Consider the following 19,871-nt stretch of genomic DNA (forward strand, 5'->3'; position numbering starts at 1 on the left):
GAAAATTTACAACACATTTACTTTAAATAAAAATATCTTCTTGGATCCTAGCTTGACACTTGGTACTATAAATTTGGAATCCATATTTAAATGAGAAATGATGAAATAATGCACTTGGAGCGGTAAGAGAGAAAGAGAGATTAAAATATTTAATATGAACTAAACCAAAAGGTAAGCACTGTGTACTGTGAGAGAGGTGAGTCTAAACTGAACTGACTAGTACGAAGTGCTGTAGTGAACTTTGGACAGTGATGTCATCATATCAGCTGTTGTATCCTTTCAATAACTGAACTAAAAACTTGACTTGAATGTTAATACTACTTGATTAATTGTTTATATTTGACTGTATATAGTTCATATGTTATTAAATAAATATTTTATTAAATGTCCTTAGTTGAATTACTAAATATTTAACAGTATAGGTGCAAGATCAAAATTGATAGCCCCTTCCGCAGGCGTAAGTAAGACAAAGGATGCTTTTGCGATCATGGTCCTGAGACTACATAAAGATTCTTGAGAAAATTAAACTGCTTGAAGGAAGGTTTAATTTGGAACTCTTAATCATTTATCTAGGTACCTTTTAATAAAAAACTCATATTAAGTTAGAAAAAGTTACTTCAGTGTGGGCAATAGCAACGTCTTATAAGTTAATTGTCACTAAATCAGTCACCTTGGAAGTTTGTATAACCTATAGTCGATTGGCCTATAAGATTGGATATATATTGAATTAATAGCCAAAAAATATCCCTACCCAGTATTATAAGCCTAACCTAATCTCGTCTCAACCAAAAAAGGATGAGGTACAGTAATTAAATAATGGTTGCTGACAAAAGTAAATTATAATTAATTCTTTTTACCCAAGTAGCAAAAGTTTATTGAGTAATAATTATATAATTATTATTTAACAAAGTAGTAAGTTTATAAAAAGTTACAATTATTAAAAAACTATTAATTAATAACTAAATAATTGTTGTGACATTTGACTATTATTAATTTTTAATTAATCTGTTTTTATTGTTTAGACAATATTGCTAAAACATTTTTTTGCTGTTAAAAAAATGTTAGCAGAATAATAAAATAAAGTATTTTTAAATAATTTATTTTTGGTTATATAATAGTTATTAAACAAATTATTAACTATTTTAAGATAATTAAATTGTAATCCTTCTAACAGAAAATAATTATTTTATTATTATTGTTTAAATAATTTAAACATATTATTTTGTTACTTATTTAAGATTAATTTGGTGACAGTTATTTAAGTCCTTAATTAATTAATTATTAATAATTTAATATCGTATACAACAGAATTTCGCGCATGCGCAAAGGATTGTGGGACTAGCGTCTAGCGTCACTTTCCCCTTGTTTGTTTTGATTAGCGCCGCGCCATTTTGATTTTGAGGATTGAGAAATAAACAAATAGTTCAATTGATTGGATTCTCAATCTGATTGTTTGTGAGTTTGCAGTGTTTGCACTTTGCTGTGTTGGAGTTTTTAATAATTCTATTTGTTTTTCATCAAGATTACTTGGTAAGTTTTTAGTTAAACTAAGTTAAGTGTGTATATTACCTTGACTCAAAATGAAAATTAAGTTACTTGCATAGGCCTAGTGCTACTGCTACAAGTTGGACAAGACATTTTATAATAGCACGTAACTTCCTATTCCAAGTTCTTAAAAACGATACCCATAAGTTATTTTAAGTGTATTTAAGTTACTTTTAAGCTGGTCCTAACCATAGGTTAAAATAAATCCTTTTTAGGTACTGAAATGATATGAAGTCAGAAGTTAAAATTAGGCTACCGTAAGCTTAAAGTTGGGTCAATTCCATTCTCCGAACTAACCAATAACTTATGTAGGGCTCCTAAGTTAAGTTATTGTAAGCCTTGGCCTAGGCTTAGCTTGGAAATTAAATATCATTAATATTTTGGGGCCTAGGCCTACATGTTATTTTATCCTAATGGGTTCCTTTAAAAACTATTCTAATACTCACCCTAAGTTAACTGCCTAATTATGGCAATCTGGTAATTGTAATTGTAAAAACTGGCAATCTAAGACTGTGCAATAAATGATCTAAATTGAAATTAGGCCTAGCCTAAGGACCTTTTGCTGGCTGCTTGAAAAAACCCCCTGTAAGTTAGGCCTATCACAACGTAGGGCCTAGGCCTAACTTATTTTAGGCAGAGGATATGCGTCTGGTAACCGAACTTGGATTAGGTGTCTGGCAGTTGCTGTCATAGCCTAACCTAGCTAAACAAACTTGCTGATAATGAAAAAATCGATTAACGGTTAAGTTCTGTTCATAAAATAAAATGATAAATTAAGTTAGGCCTATTTTAAGTTTACCTAAATTTCTAAGCAAAATCTTTGATAAAAATAATGTCACCAATGGGATTTGATCTAGATAACTTAAGTTACCTCTTGTAGGCTACATCAGCCGTACACTATCCATTACACCACGAACACTGATGGCTAACTTAAACATCGTATTGTTGTGGTAATGGTGTCACGGGCCCCCACATTCTGGTGACGTCACTGCCGGGAACCTATCTTAATGCACGTTTGGTTACGTTCGGATCCTCTGCGTAGGCATATATTTTAAGCCTAGGCTCATAACAAAAAGTCTGCGTTAAGCTATTTTAGAAGACAGATTTGCGGTAACTTAGGCCTGGGATGCTAAATTAAGTAACAGGAAGAATTGGTAGGCCTAGGCCTAACTTACCGGTACTGTAGCCTATGGTCTTGTTAAAAAAAAAATCGCTTAACTTAGGGCCTAAGTTAAGTTAACATGTAGGCCTACCTTGGTAGTTAAGATTTTATATTTTGCCTAATTACCTGACCTTACTTAGGCTTAGAAGTCAATTGCAGTTCAATAAGTTAAGTTAGGGTAGGTAACTTTTTATTTATTTATTTATTTTCCAATAATCACATAACATCATATTCAGACAGGTGATTTGTCATTGTTACAATAATTTATAGTCTCTATACTAAAACTATTACTAAAATAAATTTCATATGCCTTAACATCTACACAGCTTCCATCTTATTCCTCCAATGAGAAGAAGGCCTTCTCCAAAAGAAAGTTTTAAATCTAGTGTTATGAGGATGTTCATGTTGATCTTCCATGAATGTGTCAAAATCACTTTTAACCATTAAAGCCAGTTTAAAGATATAAGAACTATACAAAGTAAGAATTTTAAACTGAATGAAAAACTCTTTAGGTACTGTGAGTTATTCGAGACACTTTGGCTAAGACTCTAACTGCTCTTTTCTGGAGGATCAAAATTTGTTCGGCATGACTAGAAGAACCCCATACTGTTAAACCGTAATTCATGATGGAAGAAAAATAAGCGTGATATACTGCTAATTGTGTGTCTAAATTTGTAGTAGGCCTATGTCGAATTACCCGAAGAACAAGTATAGCTGATCTGAGTCTCTTTGATAGATTCTTAATGTTTGTTTGCATATTAAGTTGCCAATCTATATCAATTCCCAGGTAATTGACCGAGTTTTGAGAATATATTGATGTTTGGTTCAAATTTACAGCAATGTCTATTTTTGAATGCCTGAGGAAAGACTTAGGGCTGCCTCAAGTTAAGTTAGGCTAGGCCTACCGGTAACTTAACTTACCTTATATATATTTATATGTGTGTCCGTTACCACGATAACTTGATCAAAAATCATCTGATTTTGATGGAATTTGGTACAAATGTGTAAACCTACGTTTATTCGAACGAGTTCGCGAACCAGCATGATCGGACTATTGGAACAGGGGTCTATGGGGGGTTTTATGGGGTAAAAATTGGTTTTTCCCATTTCTGACCCTAAAAGCTTAAAATTTAGCAATTTCTTTCCAAACCATTTTGTAGAGCTTAAAAAAACAAACAATTTAGTAGGCCTATATTGAAGCGTTATTATGCGCCTAGAATGGTTACAGAGAAAATTTCAAAAAACTATAAATTTAAAATTCCCATGTTATTCTTACGGAGAATAAATAAACTGATGTATGTAGTTTGCTTGTTTATGAACATATTTTGATCAAATTTGGAAAACGCATTCATTTCATACTAAACTATTAACATTTTACAAAAAAAAAAACCTTTTTACTCTCCCTGTTGCAGCAAACCTAAGTACTCATTAAACTAATGCTATTTAGATAGGGAATAAATCGGATATTTTAAAGGAGACATTTTAGTGTAAATAAATCCAATCAGGCAAATGGGAATTCGCTTAGGCTAGTCTGCAGGTTTGCTGCGTGGGGGGGGGGGTATTGTAAGTTAGCTGCTGTAGTTTATAAAAACAGCTAATAGGCCTACACAGGCTTTTTTATCGTCATAATTTGATTTGCTTTGTGGGCCTAAACACAAATAGATAAGTTTAAGTTAAAATTGGTTACTAAATCAATAAAATTTCATTTTATTGATTTAGTCACAAGATCAGCTCAGGGGCTAAAAAATATGGATTTTAAAATTGGTTAGATTGGACTAAACGTTTTCTTAGCGAATTTCCCATAACTTAACTAATAGTTACAAGCTGTAGAGCTAAAAAAATATATAATTTTTTATATTCACGCGTTGTTGTATATCTAACGTTTAGACGGAGATAACTTAATTTAAAAAATTTTAGGCCTACTGTAAATTAAAATTTCCAATTTTATTCTTAAATATAGAGAATAAGTTAAGTAAACTCTTGTTGTTTGCTTGTTTATGGATATATTTGATCAAATTTGGAAATTTTGGTTATTCATACTAAGCTATCAACATTTCAATTAACAGCCCTCAATACCTTCCCTGTGGCAGCAAACCTAAGTAATACTCATTAAAATACTTGTTATTTAAATAGGAAATGAATCTGACAATTTTAAGGGGTCGTTTTAGTAGAAAACGAGCCAGATAAATGGAAATTCTTAGTCTGCATGTTTGCTGGGGCGGGGTATTAAGAATGGTTATATATTTAAGTTCGGTTATTAGGTAAGCTTACCTATATCAGTGTTATATGTTTTCAAACAGAATCTGCACGGGAAAGAAGCTACAATCAATCGTCAGGAAACAAATTTTACCACTTCGTCTACAACCGACCCAGTTCCAAACAGCTCATATACATCTCACAAAATGTCTCAGAATCTCGGCCATGTCGCGCATCTTCAGATCTTTCAGCAATATGATGAACAATTGTCCCATTATCTTGAGCATGAGCATCAACGAATCGTTGGCTCAGCGTTTGACATTTGCCAAAGACTGCTATCAGGGCATACTTATGATTTTCTCCGAGCAGAGCTTGGTCCTCAGGTACTTTGGTTTATGTTAGGCATGCTAGAGGCAGGTTTTCTAGTTTAGTGGTTTTCTGCTTGGAGATTGATTTAGTGTATGATTCTTTTTGCATGTCGCATGAACCTTTTCCTTTGTGCATTTAACTTCTATGGTGCACTAAGAGGATCCAAGAGTGTTTTTGAATTTGCCTACCTTTTGACCTTATTTCACTATCTTTACTTAATGATCGAATAAAATTAAGAATTTTGGAAAATCGGAATGGGATACGCTTTGCGGAAAGGCCTGAAATTCCAAAGAGAACCAAAATATGATATATTGTTGGATCAAATTTTCATTTGATGACTTATAAGCCTATCTAAGTTAACCAAAATGAGTAAAACTTAGGCCTATGTTTGAATTTATTTTTTGGATATGAGCCTATTAATATTGAATGTACAAATACAGGGTGTTTTTTAATAATGCCTGGATTTTAAATGATAATTGTATTCAATATAACTAAACATTTTATGCATCAAATCGAAGCTAAAATAACTTAAGTTTTGTTTCCCCTGTTGCAAGGGAGGAAATTTTGACCTTAGCATGCGCAAAACAGGTGCGCGGTGGTAGGCCACTATTGTGACTCATACGCTTGACGCCATCGCTAGTATGACGTTTACGGTGCAACAGAAGGCACAGATTGTAATCTGTGGTTCGCATAGTTTATATCCATTGCTAAATTAAACTAAATTAAAATCTACATGATAATAAAGAAAATTGAAGCTGGTTTAATGAGTTTCGTGGCACCGTAGTGTTTTGAAAAGACATTCACCTGGCCCCCTAAAAACAAGCGATGATATAATCGAAGAAATCCGACAATTCTGCATCAGAAGCCCGGCAAAATCTTCAGTTGAACAAACCTAAATTGGTCACTTAATGACGTTATCTGTAAAAGATAGAGTCTTTGTGCCTATAAGGATTCAGTTAAGACATCAGACAAATTCACCAATCACCCTAAGCGTACATACTTTGCCAGTTTTACGCTCATATAATATTGATGAAAATCTGAATTTTATTAAATCATTCTGAATCGTATCAAAGAGTAAGAAAAAAACGTTCTTTTCCCTTCGATTTGACGTTTAAATCGTTTAATTATCTTAAATATTCCTCGAGCAACAACCGTTTAAAATCCCAGCATTCTTTTAAAAACACGCTGTATTATTGGAATGAGTAGGCTAACTTAAAACTTAATAAGTACGGATATTATGATTAAAATTTGATGGATCGACGATAAATTTCTGTTGCATGTAATTAATCTAGATTTTTGTTTGACGTGTGCTTATTTTGTACACATTGTGCATAATAATGATGTTAATTTCATAGGTAGGCCTTCAACGGGGCTAAAGAATACAGGGGCTGACTCACATCGTCGGGCAAACTCCCTGCAGCCACAGACAATATAATACTTTAATGGACAATGGTTTCCATTGTCTGTGCTGCAGCTCTGCATGGCAGGTCTGCCGTGTGGCTGTGACGTCACAGTGCGGAGTCTATGGGTCAGACCATCGCGCGGCCCGTATAGGCCTACATACCGCTTATTAACCCGTTTCCCTACATTTACACAATTCAATTGTTCGTATCAAACTTGTATCATTAAGTCAATCTGCATTTAACAACCGAGTCTGATGGTCAACAAATATTTCAGTTATGTTTAATAATTAATATCTTTTTTATAGCGTAAAAAGGATAAGGTTTACAAACGTGCAAACTTCAAAAAGTCACTAATCGAGGAATTTTTGGGATAGGAACAAACTTTGAGCTATAAAAATGTTTTCGTCACACTGCAGAAAAAACAGCAGTTTTTAATGCATGTTTTGCGGGTCTAAAACCTAAAATATTGCGAGATGAGTGGGAAAAATTGCCCGCCAACTGTTTTAAGTGTGAACATCAACACATTCATTTATTAAGTTTTTTGAGTCCTTGGAGGCTAGCGACCATCTTGGATTTGCCTGCCATAAGAGCAATGTTAATTTTTTCATTTCATCTCAAAATATTTTTTTAATACCGTACTGTACCAAAGTGAGTGTAATTTAAATATCTAGTGCACTGTGATGAGGGTTTTCTCAATCATACTAAACTTTTACAACAAGCAATTAAGTTTAACAACCGATGTTTTTAGCCTTGGGTGACCATAAAAATAAACTTATATCCGTTTCGGGCTTAAGTCTCATTGTGCCACCTACGTAAAGAGCGACTTCCTAATCAGGAAATTTGATCAAAAGTACTCAGGTTAATTTTAGATTGCTGGAATTGATAAACTAATATATACTTTTAAGTTGGCTTTTAAATCTATTTAAATTAATAATGTTAACTTTTAATTTTTTATAAATGCCTTTAGGTCAGTAACATGCTATCACAACTGAAGTAGCCTAAGCCTTAAAAATTTATTACTTTTTAGAAATCTTGAAGATGCCCAAGCGGAGAAATTATGATGTGACATTTTCAAATTTAAGTTGGCATGGTAAAAGAAAACGGTTGAAGCAGATGGAAGATAGCAGCTCTGAGAGTTTAAATGATCTAAGTGAAAATAATTCCCCAACCAATTTTATCACTCTACATCAGTCAAATTCAGACAACGATTCCACTGACACTGTAGTTGATAGCAGGGCCCCCTATGAAGATTGTTTACATGAACCTTTATCTGATGATATTCATTTTGAAAATGAAAACTCCCAGGATGAAATGGAAATTGTTGTCTCGGATGCAACTATACAGTCAAACATTTCTATCGAAAGTGACTATCAATGCAGTTCTGAAACAAGTCTGTCAGATTTTGAATCTGATAATGAAACGTTAACCTCTACTGGAACTGTAAAAAACTTCTTGCGTAACTGGGCAGCGGATAATAATATCACTCTATCAGCTGTCTCAAGTTTATGTTCGGGATTAAGAGAAGTTCATCCATCTTGTTTTAGAACTCTCCCTAAAGATGGTAGAACAATTATGAACACACCAAAAGATGTTAAGAGTGTGCAAGTACCTCCTGGGAATTATATTCATATAGGATTTAAAAAACAATTGGATTTTATAATTGGAGAACTATTTAATTTAGCTATTGACATTAAAGTATTACATATCTTGGTTAACATCGATGGTCTGAGTCTGTATCGAAGTTCTCCAAGTGAAATGATTCCGATCTTATTTTCATTGCCAACAATCAAGCAGTTGGAGAATCTTGTATTCCCAGTTGGTATTTACTATGGTATAAAGAAACCATATGACCTTTCATCTTTCTTGTGTTTGTTTATTGAAGAGATGAATGACATATTAACTAATGGGATGTCAATGAATGATAGACATATACAAGTTAACTTTCTTGGGTTTTGCTGTGATGCACCTGCAAAGAGTTATTTAATGGGTGTAGTGGGTCACAATGGGTTCAATAGTTGCACAAGATGCAAGGTAAAAGGAGTGTCAGTTGGTCCAAAGAGAAGAAAGAGAAGAATCTTCTTACAAATAAATAGTCAGCCGAGGACCAATGAAGAATTCTTAGAAAACAGTGATCCAACCTATACAAGACGTACAACACCCTTAACACAAATTCAAAATCTCAACTTTGTCAATGATTTTATTCTTGACTATATGCATTTGATCTGTCTTGGAGTAATGCGTAAAATGCTATTCACTTGGTGTTCAGGGCAGCCTATTACAGCAAGAATTTCAGTCAGCCAACAAACAATTTTGTCCGAAAATCTTCTCTCTTTAAGGAATGCAGTACCTGAAGAATTTGCACGACGACCTCGTGAACTATCAAATCTGAAATATTGGAAGGCAACTGAATTCAGAACATTTTTACTTTATTTAGGACCTGTTGTTTTAAAGGATATTTTAAATCCAGACAAGTACAGACACTTTTTGACACTTCATATTGCTGTTACAATATTACTTAATAGCAATACATGTAAACATAATGATATGCTCCGTTATGCTCAAGATTTGTTAAAACACTTTGTAACAAATACAGTTAACTTGTATGATCAAAACTTGATAACACATAATTTTCATGGGCTAATACATGTAGTTGATGATGTCATCCACTTCTCTCAAAAAATCCCTAATGTCACTTTGCACACCATTTCAGCTTTTCCATTTGAAAATCATATGCAGAAAATAAAGCGAATGGTTAGATCCAAATCTAAACCCTTAGAACAAGTGGGTAGAAGAGTTGGTGAGCTTTTTTCAAAACAAGTTTCAATAACACATATTTTAGAAGAACCTCAGTTCAAAATCCACCACAGTGAAGGTCCATTATTAGCACTCTGCAAAGGTCCCCAGTTTAAAAAGATAAAATTTAATGACTTCACTTTGAGTATAAGTCCACCAAATAACTGCTGTGGCTTGAAGAATGGCAGTGTGGTAGTCATAGAGAACATTGCCTATTCTACTGAACTAGATGCCAAAGTCGTCATAGGGCGCAAGTATCTACAAAGGAACAATTTTTTTGATGAGCCACTGCTTAATAGTAAAAGCTTGGGAATTTTTAAAGTTGAGAGGTTGTCATCAAGATCTTTTTGGCCATGTAGTGAAATAGCAACAAAATATATCTCCATACCGAGAAAAAACTACCATGTAGTATTCCCTCTTCTGCATGTTTAACGTAAACTGTCAGCAAGATATAGCCCTAGCCAAAACTCCTTCCAACAACCATTCCTACTCCAACAACCATTCCTACAGGTAAAATATATTACTTTTCCTACTATTCCTACTATTCCTTACTAATGCCACTCATTCTTGATTAATGTTTCCCATACATTGCTTTTATAACCTTGCACATGTGGTAGTTAAATGCTATTAAGCTCTTTTATTCTTTGGTGTTGGCGATAATATAGTAATATATAGATAATATAGTAATTTGTATGATGGGTATTTCTAATTTATAAAGGCAACAGCTAATTTTCTATTATTTACTCTTTTCAGCATACTTACCAAGAATGTGGACAATCGTCAAAGTCAAGTCTACAGATCAATATGACGTAATCCCAAACGAGTGGATTGTCTCTTCCACCCTGTGCTTTTATCCAGACAAAGGTAAAAGTACAGCCACTAGATTGGCCAAGGATAGAATCATGCCTGAAAGCGATTGGGATGACTTGGAAATCGCTATCGTGAGACGTGATCTAGGTAAGTAATTTTTTTGCACATAACTTTGACCCTATATAATAGTAATAGTTAGCTGTTACTTTTTTGTTAGCATTTTTTCAAGCTTCAAACAAGTGAGATGTGGGGTAGGGACCTGACGTGATACTGGTATCTTGATACTTGACCGACAATGTCGGATATATTGCATTATATTATTATTAAAAACTAAAACTGTGACCTCATTCACATCAAATCTCTAATCCCATTTTCTTTTCTTATTTTGTATATTTCTTTTCTCTCTTCTTCAATCTTATTTTTATTCATCCCAGGTCCTACTCCTAAGTCTTATCTTCTCTAGGCCTTTCTCTCTTCCTTACTTAAATGGTAGGTTTATATAATTATATAGTTAATTTGTTGGCACTATCTTCACCCATTATCTCTTCATGCCCGTGGACACTTGCCATGGAAGAGAAAATGAACTTATTCTCACTCGATTATTTTGTCATTACATGATTCTTCTCGTCCCACAGATTAGTTTCCATTTTTCACTGGTCCACATATCCTTCTATAAGTCGTCCTTTCAAAAATACATGGAGGTCTCAACACATTTGTTTTCAGCCATTTAAGTCCATGTACCTTACACCTGTATGTTACAGTTTATTTTTATTTCTCTAGTTATAATTTTGGATTTCAGCACCTGCCAGTTTGAAAAGAAAGTCCTTTGTACCAGCCATTATCCTAAGTATATAATTTGAAATAAGTGTATTTGTTGTGAGTAGCCTAGTTACTAAGTGTTTAAACTTAGTTACTTTCTCAAATATTACTCTCCAAATTTAATACCATCCTCAGCTATCCAAACATCTCTTAGAAAAAGTTATAAATACTTTAAATTATTTCAAAAACTTTAAATCCAAAAATACAAACACAAAGGTTAAACAAACTTTTTTGTCTAACCTACCACTGCCTCACCATATTATTATTTCTTGAATTGCTGCTACATTTATCTACTTCTGCCGCCATTTTTCCTAAAGAATTTCCTGAGATTCTTAAATTTGATTCCACCTTTTTGTTTTATGACTTTCCGTTGAAGAGTAATGGTTAACTCATTTAACATTAGTGTTATGGAAACCAAACCTAAAATGGACATGTGAAATCTCCACTTAAAAGTGACTGTGAAACAGGCTAATATAATTTGTTTAAATTTATTTTTCAGAAGACTTTGAAAGGGCTCTAGAAAATGTAGTCCGGTTGGAAAAAAATCGGAAGACTGTAACGAGCAGTGAAAATGAAAGGAGAGGAAGAGGAATGAGAAAAAAAAACTTAAAAAATTTGATTACCTGGCTAGGTCAAGCAGTGATGATAGTGATATTGAAAGTGATCATGGTAAAGAGCAAGAACAGATCCCCATGGCCGTTTTACCCCTTCCACCACCATCATTCAGCACAAGAGTTGAAACTTCACCTCATATTGAATGCCAACAAAATTTAAAAAAAACTGTTGAGAATCAACCAAAAAAGAACCAAAATAGGCCACCAAACAGACTTACTGACGACTCGCCAACACCATGCACAATTTCTAAAAAACATACCTGTATCAGGACGAAAGGTCCGAAAAATGATTTTAACACATTGGCCGCAATGATGTGTTCACTCTCTAGTAAGTATTTTAGCACAATATTATAGAAATTCTACCTTCCAGAATCTTATTAAATAGCTTGCTAAATTGTATGTGCATTTTGTGTTTTTACTTTTTGATCGTTTGAGGTCTCCAATTCAGCAAATCTGTATTCAATTCCATTTTGCCACTATTTTTAAAATTTTAGGCTATAGGCCTACGGTACTCTGAAATTTCTACAGTTTTTATCAAAATTATCTAGAAATCTCTAGTATTTTATATAGGTATTTCTAAGTCTCCTAAAAAGGAGACAGACTATGTTTACATATAAGTTATTTTATTTGCCTCCGAATATACTTTTTTGAAATGTTTCTTAAGGTTGTGTTGTTCTAAAGTGAATTTTGGTATCTCGAGTGATTGTATAGAGTTAAGTTATAGGTATTCTACTGAAAGGGGTCCCCATACTTTTTTAATATTTACATTTGCACTATGAAGATTTTCTAATTTTTAAGTATTTGCCTTTGTTCACTTTGTAGGTGAATTAACATCAATCAAATGTAAAATAATGGAACTGAAAGAAATTATTAAAGAAGAGAAAAGCAGCCAGGAATCTAAAGGAAGCCAGCAGGGCACATATGAAGATTCTGACTTTGATGACGACGAAGTAAAAGAAATATTAAAGCCATTTCCCCTTACGTCGATTGAAAGTTACAACGAATATGAAAAGATGCTAGATTCTCAGCCTCAACTCAGAAAACAGTTAGTAAGTACTGATATGTTTTACTAATAACAAATGAAAATGGAAATTAAAAAATGAAAAGTACAAACAAATTAATGTTGATTATAAAACATGTTGCCACAAGCCAAAATCAATTCCTTAAAGAATAAAAAAATATTGTATCCGTGTACAGTATGCATTAATAAGATTTCCACTATCAAAAAGTTTGTGCTTAGTAAAACAGTTATGAAACAGTTAACAGTATGTATTCTAGCCATTTAGTAGCCATGCATAGCCTATATCTATTTGTTGGATGGCCATGTAAAGAGCTAGTCCAAGAAATTACACAGCATGTTAATTGAATCATTTGTTTTAGGTGACAGCTTTTGTATCAGTAGCCCGAAAAACAAGCTACTCTAGGACCACCACCAGCCTACTGAAGACGGTACTGCATGAAAATGTAATTTCTCATTTCACATGGAGAGGAATGAACAGGGCGTCACATGACGTCAGTAGAAAATCGTTTTCGAGCAGCACTCTATGCCAATTAATACAACGTTAGTATTCATAATATATATAGACAATTAAAAATCAGTTAATTTTGCTCAAAAAATACACACAACATATAAATATACAGTATAATTATTAAATTGGACTGTTTTTGATGCATTGATTTTTTCAATGCATGAAGCATCAATATACAAAAACAGATAAAACATTAAACATCAAGCACAAAATTAGCATATTTTAACTGTTGGTTAAAATCTTAAAGAAGTTTTGGGACATGTGGCATTTATTTGAAAGCCATTTTTGTTCGTTTTGACGATTATGTGTAGTTTTCATATCTATAGTGTTTGCATCCACATGGAAAAGAATCTTTTTTGTAATTAAACCAAAATACTTCCACATTTAATTAGGGTTTTAATTATTGTTAATACCATTCCTGTCATGAGTACAGACACGTTGCCAGTGCTCCATTTGTTTTGTAACATGCTATAGGTGTTTTTAAGCCCACTGTGGCTAACTTCAACCTGAGCTGTCAGTGACATATTTCTAAATTAAGTTGGTTTATAACAGGTGCTGTCAAGAAGATATGGAGGAGTACGATGTCAGACCTCTCAAAAAAAGTAGATAACTGCATGAACGCGTGGTTTATTCAGAATCAGCACCGGTTGAAAAAGGTATAATTTTCTATTGCCTAAGTTTAAAATTTAACTTTGAAGTGGTAGACTCGTATTGTTGATGTTGATGCCATTTACTTTGTAGAGAGTAAAATATCACCTCTAAGTTTAAACTCATACTTTTATCCTAAAATTCAAGTTTGTTATTTTGATATTTTGTCGTTTTAGCTAATTCCCTACAGGAAAGAAACTGTTACCTCAGGTGACACACTAGGTACGGGACCACTACCACTTTTCATTTTGTATCCCTTGAAGCCAGAAGCACTGTTTGTTTAAATATAGCCTATATGTGTGCGTGCGTGTCCGAGTCCTATTAAATTTGGTATTATTGTGTGCAGGTTTGTTATGACAGTGGTACTGTATTTGTTACTTTTTATTATAATATAATTATAATTTTTTACTTAATTTTCCACTGATTATTTCAATAGAAGTCAATACATGAAACTGCTACAACTTACAGATGAACTTTATTTAAAAATACCATAGAGGTTATAGTTGTATTTTTCTTGATTTCAGGCTCAACTAAATGGACAATAAGAAGAAGCTGTGTGTCGTCACGAGTAAAACGGAGCAAGTTAAACTTGATTCTATAGACTGGAATAAAACAATTTTATTAGTTATTATGATAATTTTAAGTCTTGTCTTTCTAATATGCCAGGGATGTTGGTTATGAGTTATCTTTTTGTTTAAATTTGTTCCTTGTAATTTTTTATTAGAGCCGCTGATGGTATTGTTATAAGTACAAGGGTCATCCACGAAATAACCACCGTCTATGCTAGAGAGAGCAAAGTACGATCGCATGTTCTGGTTTCATAACCTAAAAACACAAATTCTGCCAAGTGTCAATTGTGTGGTGTAATCATATTTCTGTATTTGAAGAATCACTGTGCAGCTAAAATTCGTTGTGAATTGTGTGTGGTGTATGGCCCAAACATTATGAGTAAAAATGTAGTTCGTCAATGGGTTGGTTTAAAAAATGGGAACATCTCTCCCCTCCGGTAATAATCAAGTCTAAGAAAGGTTCTCCATGTGAAATGATTCCGATCCTATTTTCGTTGTCAACATTCAAGCAGTTGGAGAATCTTGTATTCCCAGTTGGTATTTACAATTGTACAAAGAAGCCATATGACTTTTCATCTTTCTTATGTTTTTTTATTGAAGAGATTAATGACATTTTAACAAATGGGGATTCAATGAATGATAGACATATACAAGTTAGTCCAATGTTAAAATACCAAATAAACATAGCGTTTCACAAGGTCCAAATTTCACAAGGTCCAACGGTACAGTCTCGGCGAGAAGTCGCTGCAGAGGTTGCCATGGTTCGGTATGTAGGCACTACACTACCTAGTGTTGTTGCCACACGTCACAAAACAATTGTGAGTCCGTAGATACGTTGTAAAGAGTGTAAAGTAGTGGTGTTTACCCCCTCCGCAGCAAACCTGCAGACTAATCGATTTTCCATTTCCCTTATTTGATTTACACTAGAATATCTCCTTAAAATGATCACATTTATTCCCTATTTAAATAGCATTAGTTTAACAAGTACCGTACTTAGGTTTGCTACAACAGGGAGTAATCAGTAATCAGTAGTTGAGCGCCGGCGGACGGTGCCTGCTATCTGACCGTGGCAACCACTGTAGAGACTTCTGGCCCAGACTGTACCGTTGGACCTTGTGAAACGCTCTGTTTATTTTATATTTTAACGTTAGACTTGTGAAATTTGGACATTGTGAAACTGTGATTATTTGAATGTTATAGTTTTTGACTTAATGAAATTTGGACCTTGTGAAACGCTCTGTTTATTTGATTTTTTAACATTGGACTTTGTGAAATTTGGACATTGTGAAACGGTGATTATTTGAATGTTATAGTTTTGGACTTTGTGAAAATTGGACTTTATGAAACGCTCCCGGTTTGAAAACCAACCTATGCAAAACACAACACCCTTTAACACAAATTCAAAATCTCAATTTTGTCAATGATTTGTTTCGTGACTATATGCATTTGATCTGTCTAGGAGTAATGCCACAGCCACCTCTAATACAAGGCCGCGGCGAGTGAAAGCGGCAACGTCGCATCAGTGTCTTGGTGCGCGGTCGTCTTACCATTACAGTGAATGGAGGAGTCGCGTACCGACGTACATAATCGCATTTCTACTACCTTTAATCATTATTAATGACATTAAACTTCTTACTACAGCATGCCAGATAGATGTGATGTGCCTGGATGCAAGAATAATTACGATAGGTCAATTAAAAATGAATAATACATACAGTGTTCTAAGATTCTACGTGAACCGCCGCGTTAGTAACAAAATTGCTTCCTGCTATGCTTCGATCAAATTAGACATCTTAAAATAATTCTCGTTATTGTGTGAAACATTTTCACGAATATGAACTTAAATTTGTAAAAAAAATTAAGAATAAGACTTTGGTTCGTGTAAATATACACGTGAGAAGCGAGTTTTAGGTATGAGAAAGCCGTACTATTTCCTTGTTTATTTGTCTATCTATTGATAAAAGCTGTTGTTAAGTGATTAAATAACTTAAATAACTAGCACTTCGAAGAAATAAACCGGTGTTTCTATTTAGTAGGCCTACTAGTAAAAAATATGTACTACTTTATCTAACAATTAAAGCATTGTATTCTCCGACTCCAGTCTGAATGTTGATGTTATGAAACAATTCTATTAATATTGTGGAAAGCCATATGGAGGCCTAGCTTCTGAAATCGTTTACAAAATGAAAAACGTTTTGCTTAGTAATTATTCAAAGAAAATAAATTATTTATAGTATTAATTATTTATTTATTATTTATAGTAACTGTGTGCCTTCAAAATGAAAACTTAAAATTTTGTTTTCGCTAACTAATGTTTTTCTCAGGTAGACTAAAACGTAATATTCCTATTGAAAATTGAAAATTAATTTGTTTCAAACAGATTGTTATATGTTAGTCTCTACAAATCCCAAAGTCTCTACAAATATTGAAGTGGCAATAAGTTAGTCAGTCCTACTGTATTACCATTACCATTCTTGTTATAGTAGCTTTATTTTGTAAAATTTAAGCACAGTCTGTCTAGTAGTTTTTACTATGTTGAATAACACACATATATACAGACACCATGAGATTTTTATATAATAGTGTAGATTATCAAATTAACAAAGGAAATATGTAAAGTCCATCTATTTCCACATTCATCGTACTTACAATACGATAAATGCAACCAAAAACATTATGTTTGTATATTTTTAGTTTTAGACATATTGGGGTATGTTGCAATTTTTCACTAAATAAACAACCTAGATTCCAATTTTGTCTATTTTACCATACCTTAAAATCTACTAAAATATGTTATTACGAATTTAAATACTTTCATTCATTGATACAGAGCAGCAATACTCTCATTGATGTTCATAGCCTAGCGCGTGTGAAGACGGACGCAGAGGGGGGGTGATTGCGGCGTTGCCAGTTCGAACGTCGCGGCCTTGTATTAGAGGTGGCTGTGGTAATGCCTAAAATACTACTCACTTGGTGATTTGGGCAGCCTATTACAGCAAGAATTTCAATCAGCCAACAAACAATTTTAGTTGTTTAGTTTTGGGTAGAAGAGTTGGTTGTTTTTTCTTTTTTCAAAACAAGTTCCAATATGAAATATTTTAGATGAACCTCAGTTCAAAATGGTAGAATTTTTTATGGCGGCACTTGTGTTTTTAGGTTATAACAGAAAGCACAATTACTATGCTCTCTCTAGCACAGCAAGAAGCGCGCACGTTGATGTGAGAATGGCAGCGCTACCCCCACTACTTATACTTGTCACGCCACCCCCTTACGGCAGTTACATTGTGGATGACCCTAGTATTTACAGAAAGTTGGATTTTTAATCTGTTTTATGGGTTTGTTCTGATATAAATGTCATTTCACTTTAGCTAAAACATAGTTTATTTGCAATATGGGGTTTGTCTTATTGATTATAACTCCTGAATATTTTATTGAATACATAAATTTGAATCCAATAAAATAAACAAATAAAAAATGTATTTAATTTTTTATTAAATTTTAAGCTAAATTATTAGTCTTGCTATTCAAAAGTTTGTAACTGGTGGGACAACCCTCAAGGGTGAGACACGACACAGTATGTACAACTATGACATTTTCACTCATTTTAATGTGTTAATTAAGACTAAAAAAATTATAGAGCTAATAGGAGAGTTCAGCAGGTTAAACAGGGGAGTGTATTTTATTCATCTATGTTAATTTTATTAATTGTGTTTTAAAGTAAATGTTTATTGTTTTTTTTAATGTAACTTTGTGTATTGTGTTAGTAAAATTTGGCTGAATTTAAATTGGAAGTTGCTATTGTTTTATGAATTTACCCAGTAAATTCTGATTGGTTAAGTTTTTAAATTGAAAAATATCAAGAAATGGCTGATATAAAATTGAATTTTCTTTGTCAAAGAATATTTGGATGGTTAGCTAATTAGTTGAACTTGATTTTGGAACTCATTTAGTACCTTTTCTACTGGTTGTAGTTGTTAAGTTTTAATTTGTGTTTGTGTAAATTGATGAAATGTTCCTACTGTAATTTGTTAGTGTAACTTGGCTAAATCATTGGAGGATACACATTGTTTAGTTAATTTAGCTAGAATTTCCAATTCCTTAAGTTTTTAAATTGAAAAATATTAAGAAAAGGCTCATAGGAAAGTAAGTTTTCTCTGTAAAAGAATATTTTTGATGGTTAGCAAATTATTTTAACTTGTTTTTGATATAGAGGAACTAATCTTTTATTTCAACTATGAATTCATTTTATTCATGTACCGGTATGTTGTTTAAAATTTTAGAGCCCAGCTATTAGAGTTGCACATGTTCAATTAGTTTAGTTGTAGTTATAATTTGTTAATACTCAGTTTAAATTATCACATTGGCTAAAATTTATTGCCGTTAAATTTCAATTTGTGGATAACAACACAAGTTTTATTTTTAACTTTGTCAACTTTTCAACTGGAGTGTTGGTTAGTAATGCACTGTTACTGCAATTGCTTTACAAAAATTTAAATCTTTAACCAATCATGTTAATAGTTTAGTTTTTTATGAACCTATATTCAGTGTTTTTCTGCAGTGAAAAGTTGTTGCTTTGAAAGAGTGTTTACCTTAATGTAAAAAAAAAATGTTTTTGAAAAGGTGGCTTGTGTGTACACTATCTTACAATCATAACAATATTCAAAGTGACAAATGAGAAACGTTATAGTAAACATATAGCTTGGATATAGTTTTCCTTGTTTAGTTGTTGAATGTAGACTTAGACTTTTATTTATTAAATTTAAAAAAGTGATTTCTTTATTAACAGTGCATTGCTATTTATTTAACACTCCAGATGACAAGTTGACAAAGCTAAAATCAAAACTGAAGTGTATCCAGAAATTTAAATTAAATGGGAATTAAATTATAAGTTAATGTTTTGATTAGGCCTATATTAATTGTTATTAGCTATGTGAAACATTTTATTTGTTCATGAATGACACTGTTCAATGTACAATAACTGACTTTTAAGTGAATAAAGAATGATTGTCTCTTGACTATTGTCTACACTAGAACCAGATATGCTTCCAAAAATAAGTATTAAAAAACTTGTGTTGACAGTTATAAAATCAATTAAAAAGAGTTGAAAGATTATGGTTTTAAAATAATACATAACAATTTTGTACGTAGGGCTTTGATTATATTCACCATTATTGGGTTTATTTGGGGAAAAAATATAACTGTTAAAAAGCTAGTTATTAAATTCCGTTTTTTTCCTACTTCTGGATGATTATTTTATCATTACAATGCTTATTTATTAACAAGTAATTTAAGAAAAAGGGTCGAAGATACTAATGATTAATATTGGATGTTAAAAAAGATTACTACAAAACTATTATTTAATGCTTTTTTTATGATTAATTTTGGTAGGTCTATTGATGAATTATTGGTTAATA

At 32.7% G+C, this 19,871-nt stretch overlaps 2 protein-coding genes across 4 annotated transcripts in view; one reads left to right on the top strand and one right to left on the bottom strand.

Annotated features, from left to right (window-relative positions):
* LOC129005595 (uncharacterized) overlaps positions 1–19,871 on the bottom strand; it is a 63,951-nt gene that overhangs the window by 37,004 nt on the left and 7,076 nt on the right. The gene's annotated exons all lie outside the window — the stretch shown is intronic.
* LOC129005594 (uncharacterized) lies at positions 1,305–19,472 on the top strand. Of its 2 annotated transcripts, XM_054434539.1 has the most exons (7): positions 1,305–1,530; positions 10,222–10,425; positions 11,597–12,039; positions 12,534–12,760; positions 13,092–13,272; positions 13,793–13,896; positions 14,413–19,472. In XM_054434539.1, the coding sequence occupies exons 3-7, from the start codon at positions 11,790–11,792 to the stop codon at positions 14,431–14,433; spliced, it is 783 nt and encodes a 260-aa protein (XP_054290514.1). In that variant the 5' UTR covers positions 1,305–1,530; positions 10,222–10,425; positions 11,597–11,789; the 3' UTR covers positions 14,434–19,472. The 2 variants fall into 2 exon arrangements, 1 of the variants encoding a protein (XP_054290514.1); XR_008491847.1 differs by lacking the exon at positions 1,305–1,530 and having other exon boundaries at positions 7,171–10,425.

This window comes from Macrosteles quadrilineatus, unplaced genomic scaffold, assembly GCF_028750875.1.
Source record: "Macrosteles quadrilineatus isolate MER2022 unplaced genomic scaffold, UCM_ALF_1.0 Scaffold_24__1_contigs__length_1734639, whole genome shotgun sequence".
NCBI classification, from domain to species: Eukaryota; Metazoa; Arthropoda; class Insecta; order Hemiptera; family Cicadellidae; genus Macrosteles; species Macrosteles quadrilineatus.

Bases quoted from the DNA above. Each gene is read 5' to 3' on its own strand.
- LOC129005594 (XM_054434539.1), top strand. From the start codon at position 11,790: ATGGCCGTTTTACCCCTTCCACCACCATCATTCAGCACAAGAGTTGAA. The intron at 12,761-13,091 runs GTAAGTACTGAT...CATTTGTTTTAG, and splicing joins CTCAACTCAGAAAACAGTTA to GTGACAGCTTTTGTATCAGT. The intron at 13,897-14,412 runs GTATAATTTTCT...TCTTGATTTCAG, and splicing joins ATCAGCACCGGTTGAAAAAG to GCTCAACTAAATGGACAATA.